Source organism: Schistocerca nitens, chromosome 6 (genome assembly GCF_023898315.1).
Source record: "Schistocerca nitens isolate TAMUIC-IGC-003100 chromosome 6, iqSchNite1.1, whole genome shotgun sequence".
NCBI classification, from domain to species: Eukaryota; Metazoa; Arthropoda; class Insecta; order Orthoptera; family Acrididae; genus Schistocerca; species Schistocerca nitens.
Window position 1 is genome coordinate 198,228,607 of NC_064619.1, and position 22,181 is coordinate 198,250,787.

At 43.8% G+C, this 22,181-nt stretch overlaps 1 protein-coding gene across 2 annotated transcripts in view; it reads right to left on the minus strand.

Moving 5' to 3' along the window:
- Positions 1 to 22,181, minus strand: part of LOC126263132 (aromatic-L-amino-acid decarboxylase) — a 205,273-nt gene that overhangs the window by 87,013 nt on the left and 96,079 nt on the right. For both annotated transcript variants that reach the window (XM_049960155.1, XM_049960156.1), the window contains exon 4: positions 18,728 to 18,841. In XM_049960155.1, coding sequence (XP_049816112.1) covers positions 18,728 to 18,841 — 114 coding nt within the window. The remainder of the gene's footprint in view (positions 1 to 18,727; positions 18,842 to 22,181) is intronic.

Genomic DNA, 22,181 nt, shown 5'->3' on the forward strand with positions numbered 1-22,181 from the left:
CTGAAAGAAATAAGCAGTTACACTGATGCCGCCTTGATTCATGATGGCCCCTAGACATTACGAAAGGCAGGACATGGTTCTCAATAAGGTGTGAAAACACCACCGACGACAGTGCTTGCTCTGCAACGTGTTCCCATGCTGGCCATAAAGCTGATAAGCAGTTCTTGTGGTAGGGCGTTGCGTTCCTCCACCAGCGTGGTTCATGATGTGTAATATGTCTCTCCAATGCATCCTACATGCGCTCGATGGGATTTACGTCGGCAGAACGAGCGGAGCAGGCCACTCCATTCGCCGGATATCCTCTCGTTCCAAGACCTCCTCCATCTGCGCTGCTCGACGCGGTCACGTATACTTTATCAATAAAGACTAAGCCAGCGCCGAATGCAACACAAAAATCAACGCAGAATGACGTTGGCCGGAGAGGTGTACCGTGTTTCAGCATTTGGAGGTCAGCGCGCCATTGTAACATTACGCCTCCACACACTGTAACAACTGGCCGGAGTGGCCGAGCGGTTCTAGGCGCTACAGTCTGGAACCGCACGACCGCTACTCTCGCAGGTTAGAATCCTGCCTCGGGCATGGATGTGTGTGATGTTCTTAGGTTATTTAGGTTTAAGTAGTTCTAAGTCTAGGGGACTGATGACCTCAGAAGTTAAGCCCCATAGTGCCCAGAGCCACTTGAACACCGTAACACCGGGAAAACGATAATGTTAGACAATACTGGACTTATCCTCGTATGACGAGAGGAGGGAATACGTAATGCACCCAAGAATACTGTCACACGTGATTGTTTTGGTGGTCCAAATGTTATTATGTGGGGAGGCATAATGTCGCATGCGCATACAAACTTCCAAATCTTTGAACGCAATACACTTACCGATCAACGTTATTGACACACTGCACTCTTTCGCCATTTGCGTCTTTTCAGGCGTACATTTAGCCCTAACTTCATTTTTGTGGATCACAATGTGCGCCTTCATCAAAGGATGCAGTTGGAGGAGCTCTTTCAACGAGAGGTTGTTCGGCGAATGGACTGACCTGCCCGTTCCCCCTACCAGGTAGGATGCGTTGGGAAAAGCTTTTAGTATGTTACAGAACAACCAGCTCATGCAGTTACTATTTCCATGATTCGCCAGTCTTCTTTCCTGGACTTGCCTCTTAGTGGCTGTCCAGATCAGGTATCATTACTTGTAATGGTATCAGGTGTCATTGCTTGTAATGGTCTGCCTTCACTCGCTTGCTCCATTGTACTGTACGATGAAGTCATGTACATGTAAGAAGAGTTCAAGGGAGCGTAGGTGGTCTTATGTTGTATTTTAGGCTATTCTCATTTCGTGTGCTACAGCTCCATTCGCCTCACACGCAGCAGCAGCATCATACTACAGCATGTCCACACGCCCAACGACCACCGCACTGGTGGAGGGCTGGATTGCCCTATCACAGGAAGTCATTACCGACCTTGTGACCAGCATGGTAGCACGTTGGGGAGCATCCGTTGCCATCCTGTGGTTATCACACGCCATATTAAGAACCATGTCCTGCCATTTGTAATGCCCCGTCTTCAGGCCACGAGTGGCCTAACGGGACAATCCGCCCGCCGTGTCATCCTCAAGGAGGATGCGGATAGGAGGGGCGTGGGGTCAGCACACCGTTCTCCCGGTCGTTATGATGGTATTCTTGACCGACGCCGCTACCACTCGGTCGTGTAACTCATCAATTGGCATCACGAGCCTGAGTGCACCCCGAAAAATGGCAACAGCGCATGGCCACGCCCAACAGCGCTTAACTTCGGTGGTCTCACGGAAACCGGTGTATCCACTGCGGCACGGCCGTTGCCCAGGAGACCATCATGAATCACAGTTACTTCAGTGTCATTTTTTAATCAAAATGTCATTTCTAGAAAGACGGAGTACACGCTGATATGAAACTTCCTGGCAGCTTAACGCTGTGTGCCAGACCAAGACTCGAACTCGGGACCATTGCCTTTATCGGGCAAATGCTCTACCAAATGAGCTACCCAAGCTCGACTCACAACCGATCCTCACCCCCTTTACTTCCGCCAGTACCTTATCTCTTACCTTCCACTGCATACTCCCCTGCAGAGTGAAAATTCCGTTGTGGAAACTTCCCCCAGATTGTGGTTAAGCCGTGTCTCTTAGGTATCCTTCCTTCCAATACGGCTAGTCAGCCAAATTTCTCAGCAGAACTTATGTGACGTTTGGAAGATAGGAGGCGAGGTACTGACGGAAGTAAAGCTTCGAGGACGAGTCGTGAATGGGTAGCTCACTTGGTAGAGCACTCGCCCTTGAAACGCAAAGGACCCGAGTTCGAGTATCGGTCCGGCACAGAGTCGGAATCTGCCACGTAGTTTGTATATCATTTCCTTTCGGCTCATTGCATATTTCTCTCAGTTACCTTCTGTACTATACTGTAAAAGTTCTTTTTATGTATTGTCCATTTTTCATCGAGCTTTGTTACTTGGCAGTGACACATCACACAGAAATTACTTTCGTCCTTATGTTTGGCAAACCAGTGTATTTTGTCATGAACTGCGCCGGGAGAAGCGGAAGAATCGCAGGTTTACTATATTTTTTGCACTGAAAGTACGGCTCGTTAAAATTTACCGAGTAGCATTTCATGTTCCAAGCAAAATTCCCAGCAACGGCCCGCGGGCAGCTGAATAACGCAGCAGGACTCATTGGTGTAAATGTTAGGGGCACGATTAAGACCGCACCGCATACCGTTGTAGCTCTCTTCGCACTGGCAGTCAGCCAACAAGCTGGCGACTTTAAGACACTAAGCCTTGACCAATATCGCCACATTCCCAGTTCCGTGTCTGCTTGCCAACATTCGCAAGATGAAGGTGAAAACTGGCAGTGAGGGAAAGGAGAGCGAAACCGGGCAGTGAAAGGACGTGTCCCACTAACGGGCCACTGCGTCTGATATAATTCGGCGTGGTGACTCAAGTGAGGGCTGCCTAGCCTTTCCTACACCGGATGTACAGTAATTACATAAAGAAACACTGAGCGCGCGTCCCGCTTAAGTAGAATAAGAAAAGAAGGTCCTCTCAATCCCACGGTACTGAGGAAAGCATACTGTTCAAGTCTCTGCCCACTGAGAACCATTGTTAGCTAAGAATTTTTTTATTGCAGGGCATTTCACATTTCATATTGCGCCACCCCCCCCCCCCCCCCTCCATACAGAAAATAGACGACAAACTCAGAGTGCTTAAAACTGGAGTAGTGAGCGTTGGAACAAAAACACAATAACGTTATCTTAGGTTTCTTGCCAGTTTTGTAAGTGGTGGGCATGACAAGATGTTCTGCGAAACTCCACTAACTTTGTCATTCGGAAGTCGCTAGTCATAAAATTTAACCACCAGCCGTTGATAGTTGACTATCATAGGCAGCCGAGACATCTGTAAAACCGACTCCAGTTATCTGCTTCCGTTCGAAGCCGTCCTCCATGTGATGGGTAAAATTGAGTATTTGGCGACAGCGAGATCTACCAGGCAAAAGTCCTGCTTGCTGTGGTACGAGTTTGGTCTATATTGTACCAAAAATTCTGGGAAGAACCATCCTTTCAAGTTCCTTGTAGTGATGACACTGAAGTAACACAGGCCTGAAGTTTTGTGGATCTGTGCGCTCTTCCCCTGGTTTTAGCACGGCTAAATTCTTCCAGAATTTCGGTAAGTGCATGGTAGTGACATAACTATTCATTAACTGAACAATCCATTTTAGGGTTGCAGCTTTATTTGTTCAGTGCCGATGTCATCCAAACCAGGAACTTTACACTCCTTCATTTGGAGGATCGTTGTTCTTAGCCCTTCAATACTGAATGGAATGGCGAGGGCATCCACTTCATTACTCATTAATCACGTTCGATTTTCACTCTTTTTAAATTAAATGGTATTTTCCCATTTAATAGAAGACGCAGAACTGACCTGTCGGGAGTTACTCCAGTGAGATCAGGTGACGGAGCAGTAGGATCGTTGCAGTGAGTTTTTATTGACTTTCACACTCGCCGGCCGGTTTGCTTCATCTCGAGATTCATCACCGGCTTGGACCATCTTTCCGTTCGCGCTATTGATACTATTTGTGCTTCGCCTGCTTGAGTAGTGCTTTCCGAGAAAGGATCGTCGTTTTACATCGATTGGTACTGCTCTCATTGGCCGGCAATGTATTCAGGCTTACAGCCCTTGGATGTGTACTTTCTGTACTTTTTTTTCTTCTAGGAGAACCAAATTGACGTAAGAAATGATACGTGGTTCCAACAGCATGATTCCTCGGTCCAATTCTTCTGCAAAACACTGCTATTATTTTTTTTTTAAATAAAAACGTCTTTAAAAGACAACTACTTCGGGTCTGACAGCCGCACTGACTATGCAAGTGATTGGTCCGTGTTGGGCCCTTGGTATCGCTTTTCCCCACAGTTTCTGATTTCTTGCCAGTTATCTGTCATTAACAAAGATATTGTCCGGGTTGTATCGTCGGTGCCACCTTCCATTGTTGAAGGATGTGGGCTGTTTCGCGTATTTTAAGGTCTGAGACCAGAAATTTCTCTAGCTCCAGCAATCGTGGGACGCTGTCAAGCCGCAGTAGCTCTTCCAGTGATTCCCAGATATTATCAGTAGGATTATGTTCGAGCGCACTAACTACGGTACTCATCACACCATCTCGCTTTGTAGTATGTTGTGCAACGACGAAACAATGTGGAGACTAATTCTGTCATCGATAAAAAACAAACGAATTTAATGCTAACAGCGTACTGTAAGCCAAAGAAAGGAACAAGGATTTTAGAGTCGTAAAAAAAGCCATTTTGGGTTTTAACTTCAGGTCCGAACACTCCAGAATGCTAAATTCTGCATTCATCCATTAAGGTGATATAGGAATGTTTCACCCGCAAATGTCTATTTAACATTCTCTGCGCTCTCTCTCTCTCTCTCTCTCTCTCTCTCTCTCTCTCTCTCTCTACACGTAATTTATTTGGTAAGGAGCCGGAGCCTTTACGGTGTCGTGTTGCTAATAGCACGTGCACGGAGGTAACCTTCACAACAGTGGCTGTGGACAGTTTGGGCTGATACTTTCCGTCCTGTTGCTGCTAGGAGCGCTTGCGTCCGTTTTCTACCTGGATTTTGCCGCCTGTTTCGATGGGCTGTGAGGAAGTTTTTCGAGCACGACCTTGTCCTGACGTTCTTCGAATACTTCCCTTTGTCTAGAAGCGACTCTATAGCCGTGAAATTACTCTTTGAGACAGTCCATTGCATTTACTGCGTCGCACTGTGACCAACCAGCGTCTGATCGTAACAGTGGTTTGGCGTATCATAGATTCAGCTAAACGAGGCATGTAAATCATTGCACCACCGCCACTAGCATCGAAGAGAATGGCACCACTGAGTGCAGACGACTCTTGAAGCTGCATTTCATATTTCCTCGTTTAGTCACGCGACTAATTGTTCGGACAGTGTAAGGGGAACGACCTTCCTCGTCTTCGTGTTTCAATACTGAACGATAGTACCCCAAACTGATACGGACAATATTTTACAAAGGAGATCAACATGTATTTCGAGTAATAGCATAATCGTATTGGTCAGTGTTATTTCACATAGATCCACTATAGTCGATGAGTTGCTGGTGTGTGTGTGTGTGTGTGTGTGTGTGTGTGTGTGTGTGTGTGTGTGTGTCTCAGCTGGACAACAACAGGTGATTTACGAAAGTATCTTAAGCAATACTTCGGGACTACTACATACTACCAGTCTTCTGTTAAAATTATGTTCGGTGTATAGATGCCCGAATATAGTTCGTGCCTCGGCATGCTTAATAAACTGGGCTTCACCGATTACGCCGGGGGAGAGGTCACGCAGCAGGATCTGATAAATCCAATACCGATGACTGTACATCACATATCTAAAGCTTATCATACGTCGACGTTTAGCAGTGCAGAAGACCCCAGGCTCTTCTTCCGTTCAAGTGCTGACACCGAATTCCGAGGTCGTAGCTGCAGTGTTCTCAACTTGGAAAACCCTATGTCCTTGTCGCTGGAATTATAACTTATCACCAGCACCTCTTTATCAAGTGCAAGAAACGCGTACCCTACCCCACTACACGGGCAGACGTATTAGTTCATACCACCTATCTACACACACACACACACACACACACACACACACACACACACACACACGCACACACACACACACACACACACACACACACACACTTGCTCGTTAGTTAATACGTATGCCTTTTACGTTACAGGTACTTGTCAAGAAGGAGTTATTAAGATATAATCGTATCTCCCTCCCAATAACATAAATAAGAATCTCAAAAGTAGCATTATCGAAAAGTGAAAGCGACTGAAAATACCATTATTTTGAACTGCTGTCTTCTCTCTTCATGAGAAGACGACACTTCTAAAGAACTGAAGAGTACCGCAAAAAACCTGACTGACAGTAAACATCGAGCCAACGTTTAGATCAGAAGGGACATCAACACATATTACCAAATTAAAGTCCGTCGCCATGTTTTTCTGTCTGTGTGAAGGCTAGTTTCATGAACTACTGTTAGGATTGTTATATACTGGTTCACGAGAACAGTTTTTTATGTAACTTATTATCACTACGCCACTGGCCGTAGATACTGAGTGTTACACTTGCGAAACCGATACAGGCAGATGTGTTACACGTTACAGCTCATTCAGTTCCTTTAATGAGTGTTATGGTTGAATCCTGATGGTCCCACGTCCACTGCAATGATGTCGTTGGGTCAATATGTGACTACGTAGACACGGTCTGGTGCAGAGCTCCATGTTCAGCAATGTACGCTAAGCGTTGTACCCCGAAACATTTGTGCGTGCACCAGAATTGTGATTTCAACAGAGATGCCTACTTTACAGAGCAGGCAAGCCTCCGAACTCCTGGTGGTAGTTTCATTGCCTCATAACAGTAGCACGTGACCATTCGATCAGCTTCGCCGTTTTCAAGAAACTCGTTCACAGGCTCTGCGTAATAATAATCTGCCATTTGTCGAAGTCGCTTATCTCAATTGACTTCCCCATTTGCAGCTCATATCTGCGCTAAGGTGATCCCCCATCAGTGTCTGGTCCGCTTATATACTTTAGTTACCGCGTCAAGTGACCACAATGTTACAAGGCGGAGTCCAACGCCCCGGTGGGCAGTGGTCATATTGTTCTGGCTTATCAGTGTATTCCACTACAGTTTTTACCCTATACAGCTGCCTCCAGTGCCATGGCAGTTATTCTGACGTCTTAACACATATCGCCTCATTCCGTTAGTGTTTTCCACATATTTTTTCCTCTCTGATTCTACGGAGAACCACCTTATGTCTTATCAGTCCATCTAATTTTCTACATCCTTCTATAGCACCACATCTCCAACACTTCTATTCTCTTATGTTCCAGTTGTGCCACAGTCCGTGGTCGCTTCCACACATTGTTGTGCTCCAAACGAACATTGTCAGAAATTCTGTTCCGCAAAGTGAGGCCTATGTTTGCTACTAGAACACTTATCTTGCCAGGAAGACCCACATTATCCGTGCTAGTCTGTTTTTTATGTCTTCCTTGCTTCGTCCTTTTCCTTCCAAGGTAGCGGAACTGCTTCATTTGCTTACTTCGTGATCTCCCAGTTTGATGTTATATAAAATACAAATCACGTTTCTGATACTCCTCATTACCTACCTCTTCGTTCGGTTTACTTTCAAGCCACATTCTATGCTCAGTATGGTGTCGATTCCATTCAGTACCCCTCTAAATTCTTCCTTGCTTTTACTCAGAATAGCAATTTCATCAGCGAATCTTGTCACTGGTACCGTTTCATCCTGAATTTTAATCTCAATCCTGAATCTTGTTTTCTGTACTTGCTTCTCCTATATGTGTAGGGAAGAAAAACTGCATCCTTGTCTTCAAACCTTTTTAACTGAATACTTCCTTCATAGTCATCCATTACTGTATATATTGTACATTACCTACCTTTCTCTATAGCTAACTCCTTTGTTATCTCACCAAAGTCTCTAACAGCCTTCACAATGCGTAGCTAGGCAGATCTGTGTGCCGCCTTAGAAACTCTATCGCCAGAGCCAGATTACTGCTGAGCCGCATGTTACAAGACTTAATCGAGTAGGGTTACCACATGCCATGCCTTGATATCTGGGCCTTCCTACGTGACCGGATAGGCAGCCAAAAATGGCATTTACAGTTGCTTGTGACCAATGTCGATACTGGTATGCACGCTTCTCCGAAGCAATGTTGCATCGTTCTTCTGAACACGAGCTCTGCAATATTGTATGTATCCGGTCCAGACCCAAACTTACGTATGCCGTCGTTCGTGCCGTGAGTCGTCCACGGATAGCCAAAGCTATTAGGCGACCGCTCTTGTAAATCGGGAAATTCGGGTTCGAGTCCCGGCCCGTCACAAATTTTCCATTGTCATTTGCCTGTGCGGCTTATGGTTGCTCGTATTTGCAACTGCGAATATGTTGCGCGAATTTCATAACGGCTGTAATCGCCACAGTGCCTGTTCCTTCAGACACATGCATCCCCGAAGGAACATTACATCGTTGTTCTTAACCATAGAGGCACTGCAATGTCTTATGAATGTCTCTACACGGTTGATATGCAACTCTCCCTCAAATTAGCTGGCTACTTTCAATCTTGCCGCTTTACTAATCAGAGGAAACCTAAAGTTCGCCCATTAAATTTGTTGAAGTCAAATGCCTGGAACAGCTGTTCTTAACATGGATGTCTACTGGGGTCTGTATTAGTTTTGTAAGAAGTCTGTCACTGCACTTTAAAATAATTATACATCGGTAGTTGTAAACACGGATATCTTTTGAGCAAAAGTTTTCAGATGTTTACTTTGGGTTAGTATGAACGAACGATCTGTTAAGTCTACATTTTTGACGGAGTGACGTTTCTTGCATATCTTATCGTCCTTTCGTAGGTTTTGCTTGTATTGACATCAGTCTGCAACAGACTTTGCTCTCGTAGCTAAGAGAAAGTCAGAAAAATTATGAAAAAACGCTAAATGAAGTACTGTAAACTCGACTGTAAATATAAATTTATATGAACGGCTTTGGATAAGCAGAGAACAAAAAAATCTAAGTATTACGGCATTTCGAAGCTGAAAGTTACAGAATGTTAAGCGCTACTGCTTGCTTTCTTCTTGTTGAGGGACGAGATAAAAATCTCCCTTTCAGAAATAATTACCTGCATGACCTCTGGTCTGCATCCGATTACTAAATCTCTCTTATTCGCTGGTCATGTTCCAATGTTTAACTGTGTTAAAACTGCAGCTGCGACGAGAGAAAGAAAAAATATTGAAGTGTGAGACAAAATTGCAGCTACGATAAATTATGAGTATATGAGTGGCATTTTAAATGACAACGATTTTCCAGTCTCCACAGTTTCCTTGTATCTACGGAGATACGAACCTTAACATCAACTCGCGTTACTAGACATAGTCTACAAAAAAGACTCACATCGTTACCACGAATACTTTCCAGAACTTTACTGAAAACACTTTGGTTACTAATACGCTTCCAGTCGATGCGAATGAAGTGTGTTGTAACATGAAGTCTCCAGTTCTTTAAATTTTTTTTTCAATTATATGGTCTCTCCTGCAGTTCTAATGATCCTGAATCCTTTTATAAAATGATGGACGCAATATCATACATTTCTTACAAAGTGAAGACTAATTTGAAAGTTATCCCTACTGTTCCACCTCACATTCCTGTACACTTTTCCTTAGAGAGGAAATTCTGGCCAAACGCAAAATCGCTAGCGGGGCAGAAGGCTTTTATTCAGTCATTCGTCGACAAGTCCGGAGTGGTAATAGAAGAGAGCAAAAGGTAAGACGAGGTTTTAAATTTAGCGTTTAAGAAATCGTGTGCCTCGAAGCTATTCGGACGTTCAAATTGATATAGGACCTAGAGAACATCGAAACATCTAGTTATGCTAATTATGGGCCCTGACAGCAATTTCTGACGCTAGGGACGTTTTACAAGGAAGTTAGTTTAGCATACTAATTATAGTAATGGAATTCACAGGAACTGTTCGCGCTACCCATGGCCTGTATGCACGCAGTACATCGTTGGACCATTGATTGTCGTGTCTGTTAAACGATTCCTTTCATGTTCCTTAATGGTACCAGCAGCGACGCCAATTCTAGCGACGAGGTCTTGTTTCCACAGCGGTTTCATACACCAGCTGCTTCATACACTCCTGGAAATTGAAATAAGAACACCGTGAATTCATTGTCCCAGAAAGGGGAAACTTTATTGACACATTCCTGGGGTCAGATACATCACATGATCACACTGACAGAACCACAGGCACATAGACACAGGCAACAGAGCATGCACAATGTCGGCACTAGTACAGTGTATATCCACCTTTCGCAGCAATGCAGGCTGCTATTCTCCCATGGAGACGATCGTAGAGATGCTGGATGTAGTCCTGTGGAACGGCTTGCCATGCCATTTCCACCTGGCGCCTCAGTTGGACCAGCGTTCGTGCTGGACGTGCAGACCGCGTGAGACGACGCTTCATCCAGTCCCAAACATGCTCAATGGAGGACAGATCCGGAGATCTTGCTGGCCAGGATAGTTGACTTACATCTTCTAGAGCACGTTGGGTGGCACGGGATACATGCGGACGTGCATTGTCCTGTTGGAACAGCAAGTTCCCTTGCCGGTCTAGGAATGGTAGAACGATGGGTTCGATGACGGTTTGGATGTACCGTGCACTATTCAGTGTCCCCTCGACGATCACCAGTGGTGTACGGCCAGTGTAGGAGATCGCTCCCCACACCATGATGCCGGGTGTTGGCCCTGTGTGCCTCGGTCGTATGCAGTCCTGATTGTGGCGCTCACCTGCACGGCGCCAAACACGCATACGACCATCATTGGCACCAAGGCAGAAGCGACTCTCATCGCTGAAGACGACACGTCTCCATTCGTCCCTCCATTCACGCCTGTCGCGACACCACTGGAGGCGGGCTGCACCATGTTGGGGCGTGAGCGGAAGACGGCCTAACGGTGTGCGGGACCGTAGCCCAGCTTCATGGAGACGGTTGCGAATGGTCCTCGCCGATACCCCAGGAGCAACAGTGTCCCTAATTTGCTGGGAAGTGGCGGTGCGGTCCCCTACGGCACTGCGTAGGATCCTACGGTCTTGGCGTGCATCCGTGCGTCGCTGCGGTCCGGTCCCAGGTCGACGGGCACGTGCACCTTCCGCCGACCACTGGCGACAACATCGATGTACTGTGGAGACCTCACGCCCCACGTGTTGAGCAATTCGGCGGTACGCCCACCCGGCCTCCCGCATGCCCACTATACGCCCTCGCTCAAAGTCTGTCAACTGCACATACGGTTCACGTCCACGCTGTCGCAAGTCCGGAGCAAGTATGGTGGGTCTGACACACCGGTGTCAATGTGTTCTTTTTTCCATTTCCAGGAGTGTATAACCCTAGAGAAAAAAAATCCAGACACGTGAGGTCAGGTGATCTGGGTAGTCAGCCCACAGGGCAACATCGGCCGATACACCAATTCCTGAAGGTAGCTCTCAGATGATTCCTCACAACAGTGCTGAAATGGGCTGATGCCCCATGGTGCTGCAAGTACATCCTTTGTCTAATGTTCAGAGGTACAACCAACCAGTACAAGAACACTAAGTAGTTTTAAATGACTACTCATCCCCAGTCGGCGACACCGACACAGCAGCTTATATCAACACCACTAGCAAAATATTCCCTAAAATTACAGGTTGACTTCAGAGACCGTATGTTCCTTGTCGAAATATATTAGTTTTGATGTTTCCCATCTACGTATTAATTTGAACGAATAGTTTAGGAATATCTTGTATATGAATAGACTATCAGACATACTGGATTAGCAGCGGGCTGTGAATGCTTTGTGATGACGCTGTAGTACGGAAATGTGCCCTAGTTGAGTGGCTGTCTGAGGATACAGGAAGACTTAGTATTTCCATTTACTGTTATGAATGGTAACTTACTCTAAATGTTGAAAAATGTTTACTAAAGCAGATGAGTAGAAGAACCAATCCTGTAGTGTTGGAATATAGTGTTGGTTATGTGCTACTTGACACAGCCATGTCGATTAAATATGTAAGAGTATCGTTGAAAGCGCTGTGAAATGAAACGAGAACGTTAGATTGATAGCAGAAGGCGAACGATCAGCAATGGTTTATTGAATAATACTGGGGAACTGTAGCTTAGCTAACAAAGAGAACGCGGTCAGAACACTAGTGCGACACATTCTAGAGTTGCGCACCAACGTCTGGAATATTGGGATCCTCCTCCTCCCCTCCCTCCAAAAAGGTGGGATTGAAGGTAGACATCCAAGCAATTCATCGGTGGGCTACTAGATTTGTTCGATCAGGACGCTAGTATTAGGGAGACGGTTCGTGAACTCAAATAGAAATCCCTGGTGGGGAAGATGTCCTTTCCATGAAACACTATGAGAAGATTTAGATAACTGGCATTTTTGGCTGACTGCAGAATGATTCTGCTGAAGGCAATGTACTTCTCTCTGAGGGAGTGCAAGGAGGAGGAGGAGGAGGAGGAGGAGGAGGAGGAGAGAAATTAGGGCTCGCATGGAGGAATCTAGACTCTCTTTCCCCCCTCACTCCTTTTGGAGTGGAACAAGAAAGGGAATGGCTAGTAATGGATTTGGTACCCTCCGACATCCAGTGTATGGCAGCTTGCGAAGTATGTACGTAAATGTGGATGTAGACGTAATAAACAAGGTGACCCGAAAGTCCGTTAACATTTGAAAATTCAATAATTCAAGGAATAATATAGGTAGAGGGTTGAAAATTGACACACATGTTTGAAATGACTTAAGGTTTTACTGAAACCAAATAAACGCACAAAATAACCAACAGATGAGGCTTCATACGATACAAAATCAACAGTTAGCATAATAATTGATTTTTAGCAAAAACGATGTTCTTTGTAACAACTGCTCAACATGTCCGCCGTCATTCGTCGACAATGCCTGTAGTCTAAGGACAATTCCGTGAGCTTTGCAGTTCAGCGTTGTCAGTAGGTATGGTGTGTTGTCTTTAAGCATCCATAAGGAGGTTGGACGATCGCGGTAGATTTGCGACTTTAGGTAACCCCACAACCACTAATCACACGGCTTGAGGTTTGGGGACTTGGGGAGGCCAAGCATGAGGGACGCCGCGGCTCATCACGTGATCCAAACGATGTACGCAACACATCTTTCACACTTGTATAGTCCGTGAGACGAGTGATTGGTACTGACAGATCCAGCGGGCAGACGGCGCTGTTGCCGAACGTGGCTCACAGCACACGGCACCCTGTCTGCTACACGCATTCTCTAGCAGCAGAAATAAAAGCGAGACAAAATACAAGTCGTATTGGTACGCGTGAATTTATTTAAAGTTGATGCTTGAAATATATTAACTCGAAAACTGATAAGAGCTATTTAGTACAAGTATCTAAGATGCTGAAACATAATAAAGTTATTTGTTAAACTTCACAACTGAAATGAAAACTATTTTCGCAAGTTGTTGGGTTTCCATTGTTTATTAATTTGTTCTACTACAAGCTACAGAATAATTGGTCAGTGTATTAAGAGTTATAATCTGAAGAAAGTACTCACAGTATGATTATCTGGTTGTAGATCGATAGCAAACTCCCTCCTTACGTTCCTGAATACGTTGTAGTTACTGTAATGGAAAAACACCACTCACATCACTGTCAGAATCTGATTTGACATTGTCTTCCTCAGCACTACTCGAACTATCACTGCTCTCTCCCAGATGTATAATTAAATTTTCTATGCATTCTTCCACAACCCCTACGGTTTTGGCCGCCTCCCTGATGGCACTTGCAGTGCTGTTTACAATTTTAGCCCACGTCTCGCTTGTCACTTTATTGATAGCTGCTGGAAGGAGAGTTTCCACTTCAGAGATCGTGAATTTTTTATTGTTTGCAGCAATGGAATTTTTTATCTGCGCCCACACTCCTTCAATTGCATTGAAGTGACAGTGGTATGGAGGAAGCCGAACGATTACATGCCCGTGCCTTTTAGCAATCTCGTCAATTACATATGTTGGAAATTGGGGTTTCTTTTGTGCCACAATTTCGAGCAGTTCCGCCTTCCTTAAATCTTCTCTGAAATCTACTTTTCGCCGTTTCAACCACTGAATGATATCGTCTTTTTTTGTTGCCAAGGTTGGTGCCTTATCGGGAACAACGGAATGATAAGGCGAATTGTCCATAACAATCACTGATGGACTTGTCAGATTCGTCATAAGCGATGTCTCGAACCATTCTTGAAATACTACACTGTTCATTTCTTCATGGTAATCTCCCGTCTTTTTTGACCGAAACATTTTCAAGTAGTTTGGCACAAAACCTTTCGATGTTCCTGCATGTAAGACAAAAATACGCCCTCCTTTGCAGTCGGCCGAAGTGGCCGTGCGGTTAAAGGCGCTGCAGTCTGGAACCGCAAGACCGCTACGGTCGCAGGTTCTACATCTACATCTACATCTACATCTATACTCCGCGAGCCACCTTACGGTGTGTGGCGGAGGGTACTTATTGTACCACTATCTGATCCCCCCTTCCCTGTTCCATTCACGAATTGTGCGTGGGAAGAACGACTGCTTGTAAGTCTCCGTATTTGCTCTAATTTCTCGGATCTTTTCGTTGTGATCATTACGCGAGATATATGTGGGCGGTAGTAATATGTTGCCCATCTCTTCCCGGAATGTGCTCTCTCGTAATTTCGATAATAAACCTCTCCGTATTGCGTAACGCCTTTCTTGAAGTGTCCGCCACTGGAGCTTGTTCAGCATCTCCGTAACGCTCTCGCGCTGACTAAATGTCCCCATGACGAATCGCGCTGCTTTTCGCTGGATCATGTCTATCTCTTCTATTAATCCAACCTGGTAAGGGTCCCATACTGATGAGCAATACTCAAGAATCGGACGAACAAGCGTTTTGTAAGCTACTTCTTTCGTCGATGAGTCACATTTTCTTAGAATTCTTCCTATGAATCTCAACCTGGCGCCTGCTTTTCCCACTATTTGTTTTATGTGATCATTCCACTTCAGATCGCTCCGGATAGTAACTCCTAAGTATTTTACGGTCGTTACCGCTTCCAATGATTTACCACCTATGGCATAATCGTACTGGAATGGATTTCTGCCCCTATGTATGCGCATTATATTACATTTATCTACGTTTAGGGAAAGCTGCCAACTGTCGCACCATTCATTAATCCTCTGCAGGTCTTCCTGGAGTACGTACGAGTCTTCTGATGTTGCTACTTTCTTGTAGACAACCGTGTCATCTGCAAATAGCCTCACGGAGCTACCGATGTTGTCAACTAAGTCATTTATGTATATTGTAAACAATAAAGGTCCTATCACGCTTCCTTGCGGTACTCCCGAAATTACCTCTACATCTGCAGATTTTGAACCGTTAAGAATGACATGTTGTGTTCTTTCTTCTAGGAAATCCTGAATCCAATCACAAACCTGGTCCGATATTCCGTAAGCACGTATTTTTTTCACTAAACGTAAGTGCGGAACCGTATCAAATGCCTTCCTGAAGTCCAGGAATACGGCATCAATCTGCTCGCCAGTGTCTACGGCACTGTGAATTTCTTGGACAAATAGGGCGAGCTGGGTTTCACATGATCTCTGTTTGCGGAATCCATGTTGGTTATGATGAAGGAGATTTGTATTATCTAAGAACGTCATAATACGAGAACACAAAACATGTTCCATTATTCTACAACAGATTGACGTAAGTGAAATAGGCCTATAATTATTCGCATCTGATTTATGACCCTTCTTGAAAATGGGAACGACCTGTGCTTTCTTCCAGTCGCTAGGTACTTTACGTTCTTCCAGAGATCTACGATAAATTGCTGATAGAAAGGGGGCAAGTTCTTTAGCATAATCACTGTAGAATCTTAGGGGTATCTCGTCTGGTCCGGATGCTTTTCCGCTACTAAGTGATAGCAGTTGTTTTTCAATTCCGATATCGTTTATTTCAATATTTTCCATTTTGGCGTCCGTGCGACGGCTGAAGTCAGGGACCGTGTTACGATTTTCCGCAGTGAAACAGTTTCGGAACACTGAATTCAGTATTTCTGCCTTTCTTCGGTCGTCCTCTGTTTCGGTGCCATCGTGGTCAACGAGTGACTGAATCCTGCCTCGGGCATGGATGTTTGTGATGTCCTTAGGTTAGTTAGGTTTAACTAGTTCTAAGTTCTAGGGGACTAATGACCTCAGCAGTTGAGTCCCATAGTGCTCAGAGCCATTTGATTTGAACCCTCCTTTGCCAACAGGCACTGCCATTGTCCCCTCGGGCGTTCCATTATTCCAACCTCTACGTAAAGAATGGGTGGCATTGACCCAAGTTTCATCTAACCACACTATACTTTCGAATTCCACACCCATGATCCAGCGCAGAAATCTGCACCGCCATGCAACTACATCTGTCCTTTCCATTAATATTTTGCGTCCGTTAAACAGTGCATAGCTGAAGCCTATGTCTTTCAACACTGTACGCAATGATAATTTGCTCCCTTTAAAGAGATCGTCTTTCTGAAGCGACACCTGTAATTTAGATAGAGTGGGATGTTCCCTTCTCTTATAATAGCTGTATATATGACGACGAATAGCGTCTTTCTGAAAATCGTCCAAAGCTGTCACCTGCTTATTTCTCGGTCGCTTCTTTCCTGGTGTGTGCAGCTTTGTTGTGCCACTCTCATCACAATCTACACTATACTGTTCTTTCCCTATCTTTACAACAGTGTTCTTACTTATTTTCAATGCTGCTGCAGTTCTCTTCACAACCTGAACAACAGGAATTAAGGGCCCACCTTTGTCCTTTTCTTTCTCAAAGTAATCCCTCACAGAGCACACGAATTCACGGGCCTGGGTGTGTAGCACACTTTTCTTCCTCCGTTTCACTTGTGTTGGGCTGGTATTACCCGCCGCACTAGACATTGTTTACAACGAAACATAAACAAAGAAACACTAAAAACAACAAAAACGAAATAAATTGCGAATTGAACTTCAAACGACGAACGACCGCAACGCCTGCACGCGAGACACTGGTAAGTTTCTAAGCGCGCGCGACCGGGTTTCAGAGCGGCAACGTGGCCCTTGCTACCCGCTCAAAGTCAGGCCGTCATTGGCTGCCTGCCTGCGGTCGCTAGGCAACGGAAAGACGCTACCGAGCTGTCAATACCAAAGACTCGTCTCCCAGACTATAGCAGTATGGGGTTGAGCGCCATCCTGCATAAAATTCATACCCTCCAGCGCATGCATATCAGCCAAGTTAGGTACGGTGGGATTGCCTCTCTCACTGCTGCTCGTTTTATACACGATTCTCATGCGGCGCCACTGACTTGTTGCTGTCCAGCGCCATCATTTGCCAGTTCTTGTGCTCCTTTTTGTTTCAATAAAACCCAATGTCATATTTATCTCGTTACCTATATTATTCCGTGAATCAGTGCGTTTTCAAATGTTAACGGACTTTTGGGTCACCCTGTATAACAGCATTATCATGAATACTTTAAAAGTACTCAGTAAGGCATCTAGTTTACAAATATGAATTGTTAGAGAACTACTTTTCAAGGGATCTGGCATTTCAGAACAATTGAAAAGGGTCTACTTTTGAAAGAGATTCAGAATCTCTGATTTAGAACGTAATCCGAAGTACGGGACTTTCTATCTTCCAATAAATCTGGGAACGAAAATACTAGAGCATCTAGTTAACGAACTGGAAACACATTCCGACAGTGCATTAGGTTTTATGGCCCATCACATCACCTCTGCTCCTCAGAGCAGAATCCAAATTGCCCTGTTCGCACTGAATGACAACAGGAATCGTGTGTTGTGGCGCAATAGTTATGGCACTATACTTACATTAAGGAGAAAGCTATTTTTCTAACACCACTGAATACCGTTTTAGGTTTTTCGTTGTTCCCGTAGCTGACTTCAGGCAAATGGTGGGTTATTTCTAAAATTTCTGGACGTTGTCCATCCACATCCACATCAGCTAGTGCTCAGTATCTGACGGCATCAAGATTGACGACATATTACCTTTCTGCCTATGTAGGAACAGTAGTGGTTCTCTGAGACAACCCAAACGAATTCCATTTTTTTGGAACCATGAACTTAAACAGCAACATATTACAGTCTTAGAATGAAATATTTGTAATGCAGTTATCCTACTGGAGTCGTTGATATCTGTTGCCTTTGGAGCTCAGTATTACGTAAATTGGAAGGTTTTTAAGTTGGCAGTGTTTCCCCTCTAGTCTCAGGCAAAGTAAAAGAAAAATGACGAGTCTTTTTGAAATTCAACATTACTCAGTTAGATAAAAGTCTGAAAACTACTCTTATCTGTGATTTTTTCGGACTCAGTTGAATTTGGTGTGTTTCATTTTTAAGAGACGACGAAGTTAAAAATAACAAAAATAAATGAAAAATAAATAAAATAAAAATCACTACAACTGAAATTATCTGTTTACTGGAAAAGTGTTCTGCTGTTTATAACGGGAATGCACTACTTTAAAGGTTTCACTCTTCTGCGGTAATTAAAAGAATGTGTTACTTTTCTTCCTAGCAATATCAGTATCATATTTCAAGACCAGGAACTTGTTCCGTGCAGATACTGACACGAAGTCCCCAGGCGACTCACCCATGAGAAGCCGATGCAGGCGATGGCTCCGCACAGCATGTCTGCAACGATGGCGGGGTACGAGTTGGCCGTGGGGAAGTACGCGTGGAACCGCGGCGACTGCCAGTGCGTGACCTGCAGAACAGACACACACCGGATCTTCAGTTGCGTTAACCTAATTATGCTGTTAAAGCTGGTCACATCTTGGCCCATGTTCTGGCACCAAATAATTATGTCTGCAATAAAGGTTTAATAAAAATACACATTGAGAACTGAATTTAAAGAAATGAATTTATAGGAAAAATAATTTTATGGGATTAGTTTATGTTACATGATGATCATCTGGCCAATGGGGCAGGTCCTTCAATGGTTCAGCATTCTCCAATAATCCCGGTTTTCTGCCATCGTCTTCGTATGTATTTCTCTTGATGACGTCAATTAGCTGGTAGATGCTTCTTTCTCTCGTCCTCTTCCTAGTCAACATTACTTATTACAGTCCCATCTCATTTAGCCAGTTTTCTCTCTTTTCTTTCCAATATTTATCTGTTCTTATTCACCCTTTGTTACAACCTCATTTTTTATCCGTCCATAAAAATGCATTTCAAAGCCTACCCAGGAAAATAAATCTGTGAAAAGAAAAGTAATTACACGAAAGGAACAGCGCAGAGAGCCCACCAGCAAGCCTGGGACAGATACGTTAGTAACATGGAATATGATATTCGTGGTCATCAGCACATATAGTATAAGGCTTTGAAAATGTCAAATAAAACAAAAGAAAACAACTTGTCTAAATAATATTGCGAAAGGAGGGTAGATCAAATACTATAAAAACCTGTAGTGTAATGCTAACATAGAAGAGAAGAAAGGAAAAATATCCAGAAATATAAGTAAAAGGCCTAGGTGACATCATAATGAAAGAACTCACTGCAGCCTTGAAGACCTTAAAAATCGAAAACCAAAACGTTTAGATGAAATTAATGAAAAATTAATTAAATGCCTTTGATTGTTGCTGCACTGTAAACTGTTACGTCTGTTTAACACGGGCAGAAAAAAAAGATTTACCACAAAATTAGAAGAAAGCAAAAGAAATACATCGATATGTAAGATATATATATTTTTTTTCCTTCTACGTAAAAACTACAGAAGGATAAGCTTACGGGACACAGCTTGTAAATTTCAAGGAAGAATTTTAAACGTAAGACTGAAAACAACAGAAGAATGTTTGTTAGTGGAAGAACAGGTGGGATTTACAAAGTGTCGATAAATTACTGACGTTTTATTTCAAGGAAGCTTATTGAACAGCAGAGAATTTAACAAAGACAGCTATTGTTTTTTATAGCTATTGGTTTTTATAGTTTTTGAGAAAACTTTTGATAATGTGGTTAGAGAAAAGTTATGGAGAACAATGGAGCACAGGTTACTCTTTACAGTTTATATCCGTCATCGAATGTCTGTATAAAGGAACAACAATAACCGATACAAATACAGTAAATAAAAGGAGTAAGCCAACGCTGTAGTTTATCCCCTACACTGTCCAAAGTTTTCACTGGCATGCAGTCTGCAGATAGTTGCACATAAACAATTCAGTACAGCTAAAATCACTCTTACGTGCTAATGACCTTAAATTGATTTTTTTCGAGAGATGACCGTTCATAAAAAGCAATTTACTAACCAAATAAAATAGTCACAGAATATAATACGAAAATATCTTCTATTAAACCTATGTCAATGGCATTTTGTAGGAAAAAAAGCAGTGAGAACCAAGACAGTTGATGAAAAAACAATAGTGTAGGTGAAATATTCGAACGTCTTCAGGATGATATATCGTACGAATATGAAGTTCTACAGAGTAAGTTCAATAGATTTGGGATTGTATTTGGAACTACTAACAGAACTTGAAAATCATAAAACACTTGAAGAAACACGATAAATTGTGTAAAACAATCGCGTTGCCAACCCTATTGTAATGATGTGAATCGTGGTTACTGAATGACAGACAACAAAAACAAGGACAAGCACTAGAAATGAGCTTTCTTAGAGGATTTAAGGGATGTGAAAGAGCAGGGATAATATGAAATGAAAATATTCGAGGAGTTGAAAATCTGAAGTGTGAAAGAGCAACTGGATGAAAAAAAGAATTGGAGTGAACATCTGTGAAGAATAGGTCCAGAGAGACTACCACGTCAGATAAAGATTTCAATACCAAATGGGGAAGAGACCCTGGAAGACCGAGAAATAGATGGTATCCGTAACAAATCACAAGTGGTCTAATATGGAAAGTGTAGAAGACGAAATGTCCAACTCTTCACCCAGTTTTAATATCTTCTGTCTAAACGGGTTCAGTTAATTAACTGAGCTGGGCGACAGGTTGGTTGCTAAAAAAATCCTGATAAAAATGTTCTTAAAACTGAGATGCGGAAATAGGGGGCTATCAGGCAATGAGGCATCGAAGATGGTATGAACAGGTTTTTGATCCTTGCAAGATTGGCACAAACAGCACGATAAAATCTTTTCTACACGATGACGTAGGAGCACAAACATTTAACTACTGCTCACAGTGCAAATTTCTTCTGAGGCTTTTTGCCAGAGTTGCACTAGACACACATGTTCTATGGGATTGCAGTTTTAATGTTTATAGCGGCCAGGACTGAGTAGATGATGAATTGACGAGAGTGTAACGGCGGCCAGAGGATGGTCAACAACTTATGAGCAGCGACCAGCTCCTGTGACTGCAGCCTTCCATCTAGTGTCAACAGCTTGGGAAGACTGCGACCTATCAGCAGTACAATGTGCACCAGGAGTGACGGTAACTGGCAAGGCTCGGTGGTAACGACAGCTACTGAGCCATCCTGACGCCTTGAAGAGCACGACAAACCAAGCTCTTCAAATGTACTTCTGCAACGGTGCAACTGAACAGTACTGTCCCATGAGGTTTTGTTGCCATTGTTCTTCCTTTCCCACTGGTGATTCTCAATAGCTCGTCTGCCGTACGTTCTGGAGCCAGTAGGGTGTGGTATTATAAACTCGTAGCTACCGCTGAAGTCTTCTTGGTGTCACTTGGTTCATTCGTCAAATAAATTCCCCCCAGAAACACGTTGCAACAGAAATTGAACCCACTAAGTAAGGAAAAATTACTTCATATCCATTTTTCATCTACCATGACACGGAAACTTCGATCTAAATGACAAAAGAACCGTCCCCTGCCTGGAGTGTCAGTCTGTGCAACTCATTGGGATTCTGGGAGTCACTCCGTATTCCAGATTGTTAATACATTCGACAGTGACAGCTGCATCTTTCAAGTTAGAGAATCGGAAGTGATAGCCGTCCTCTGTCGCATCCTTGAAGCATCATAAGATTAGAACGATCCTCCGGTTGTCGCAAGTCAGTGTTTGGGATGGTACGCTTTTAACGAGTAATGTTGAACATTGAACGTTTATGGGATTTCGTGGGTTGGCAGCTCGCTTGTGAGCCGAAA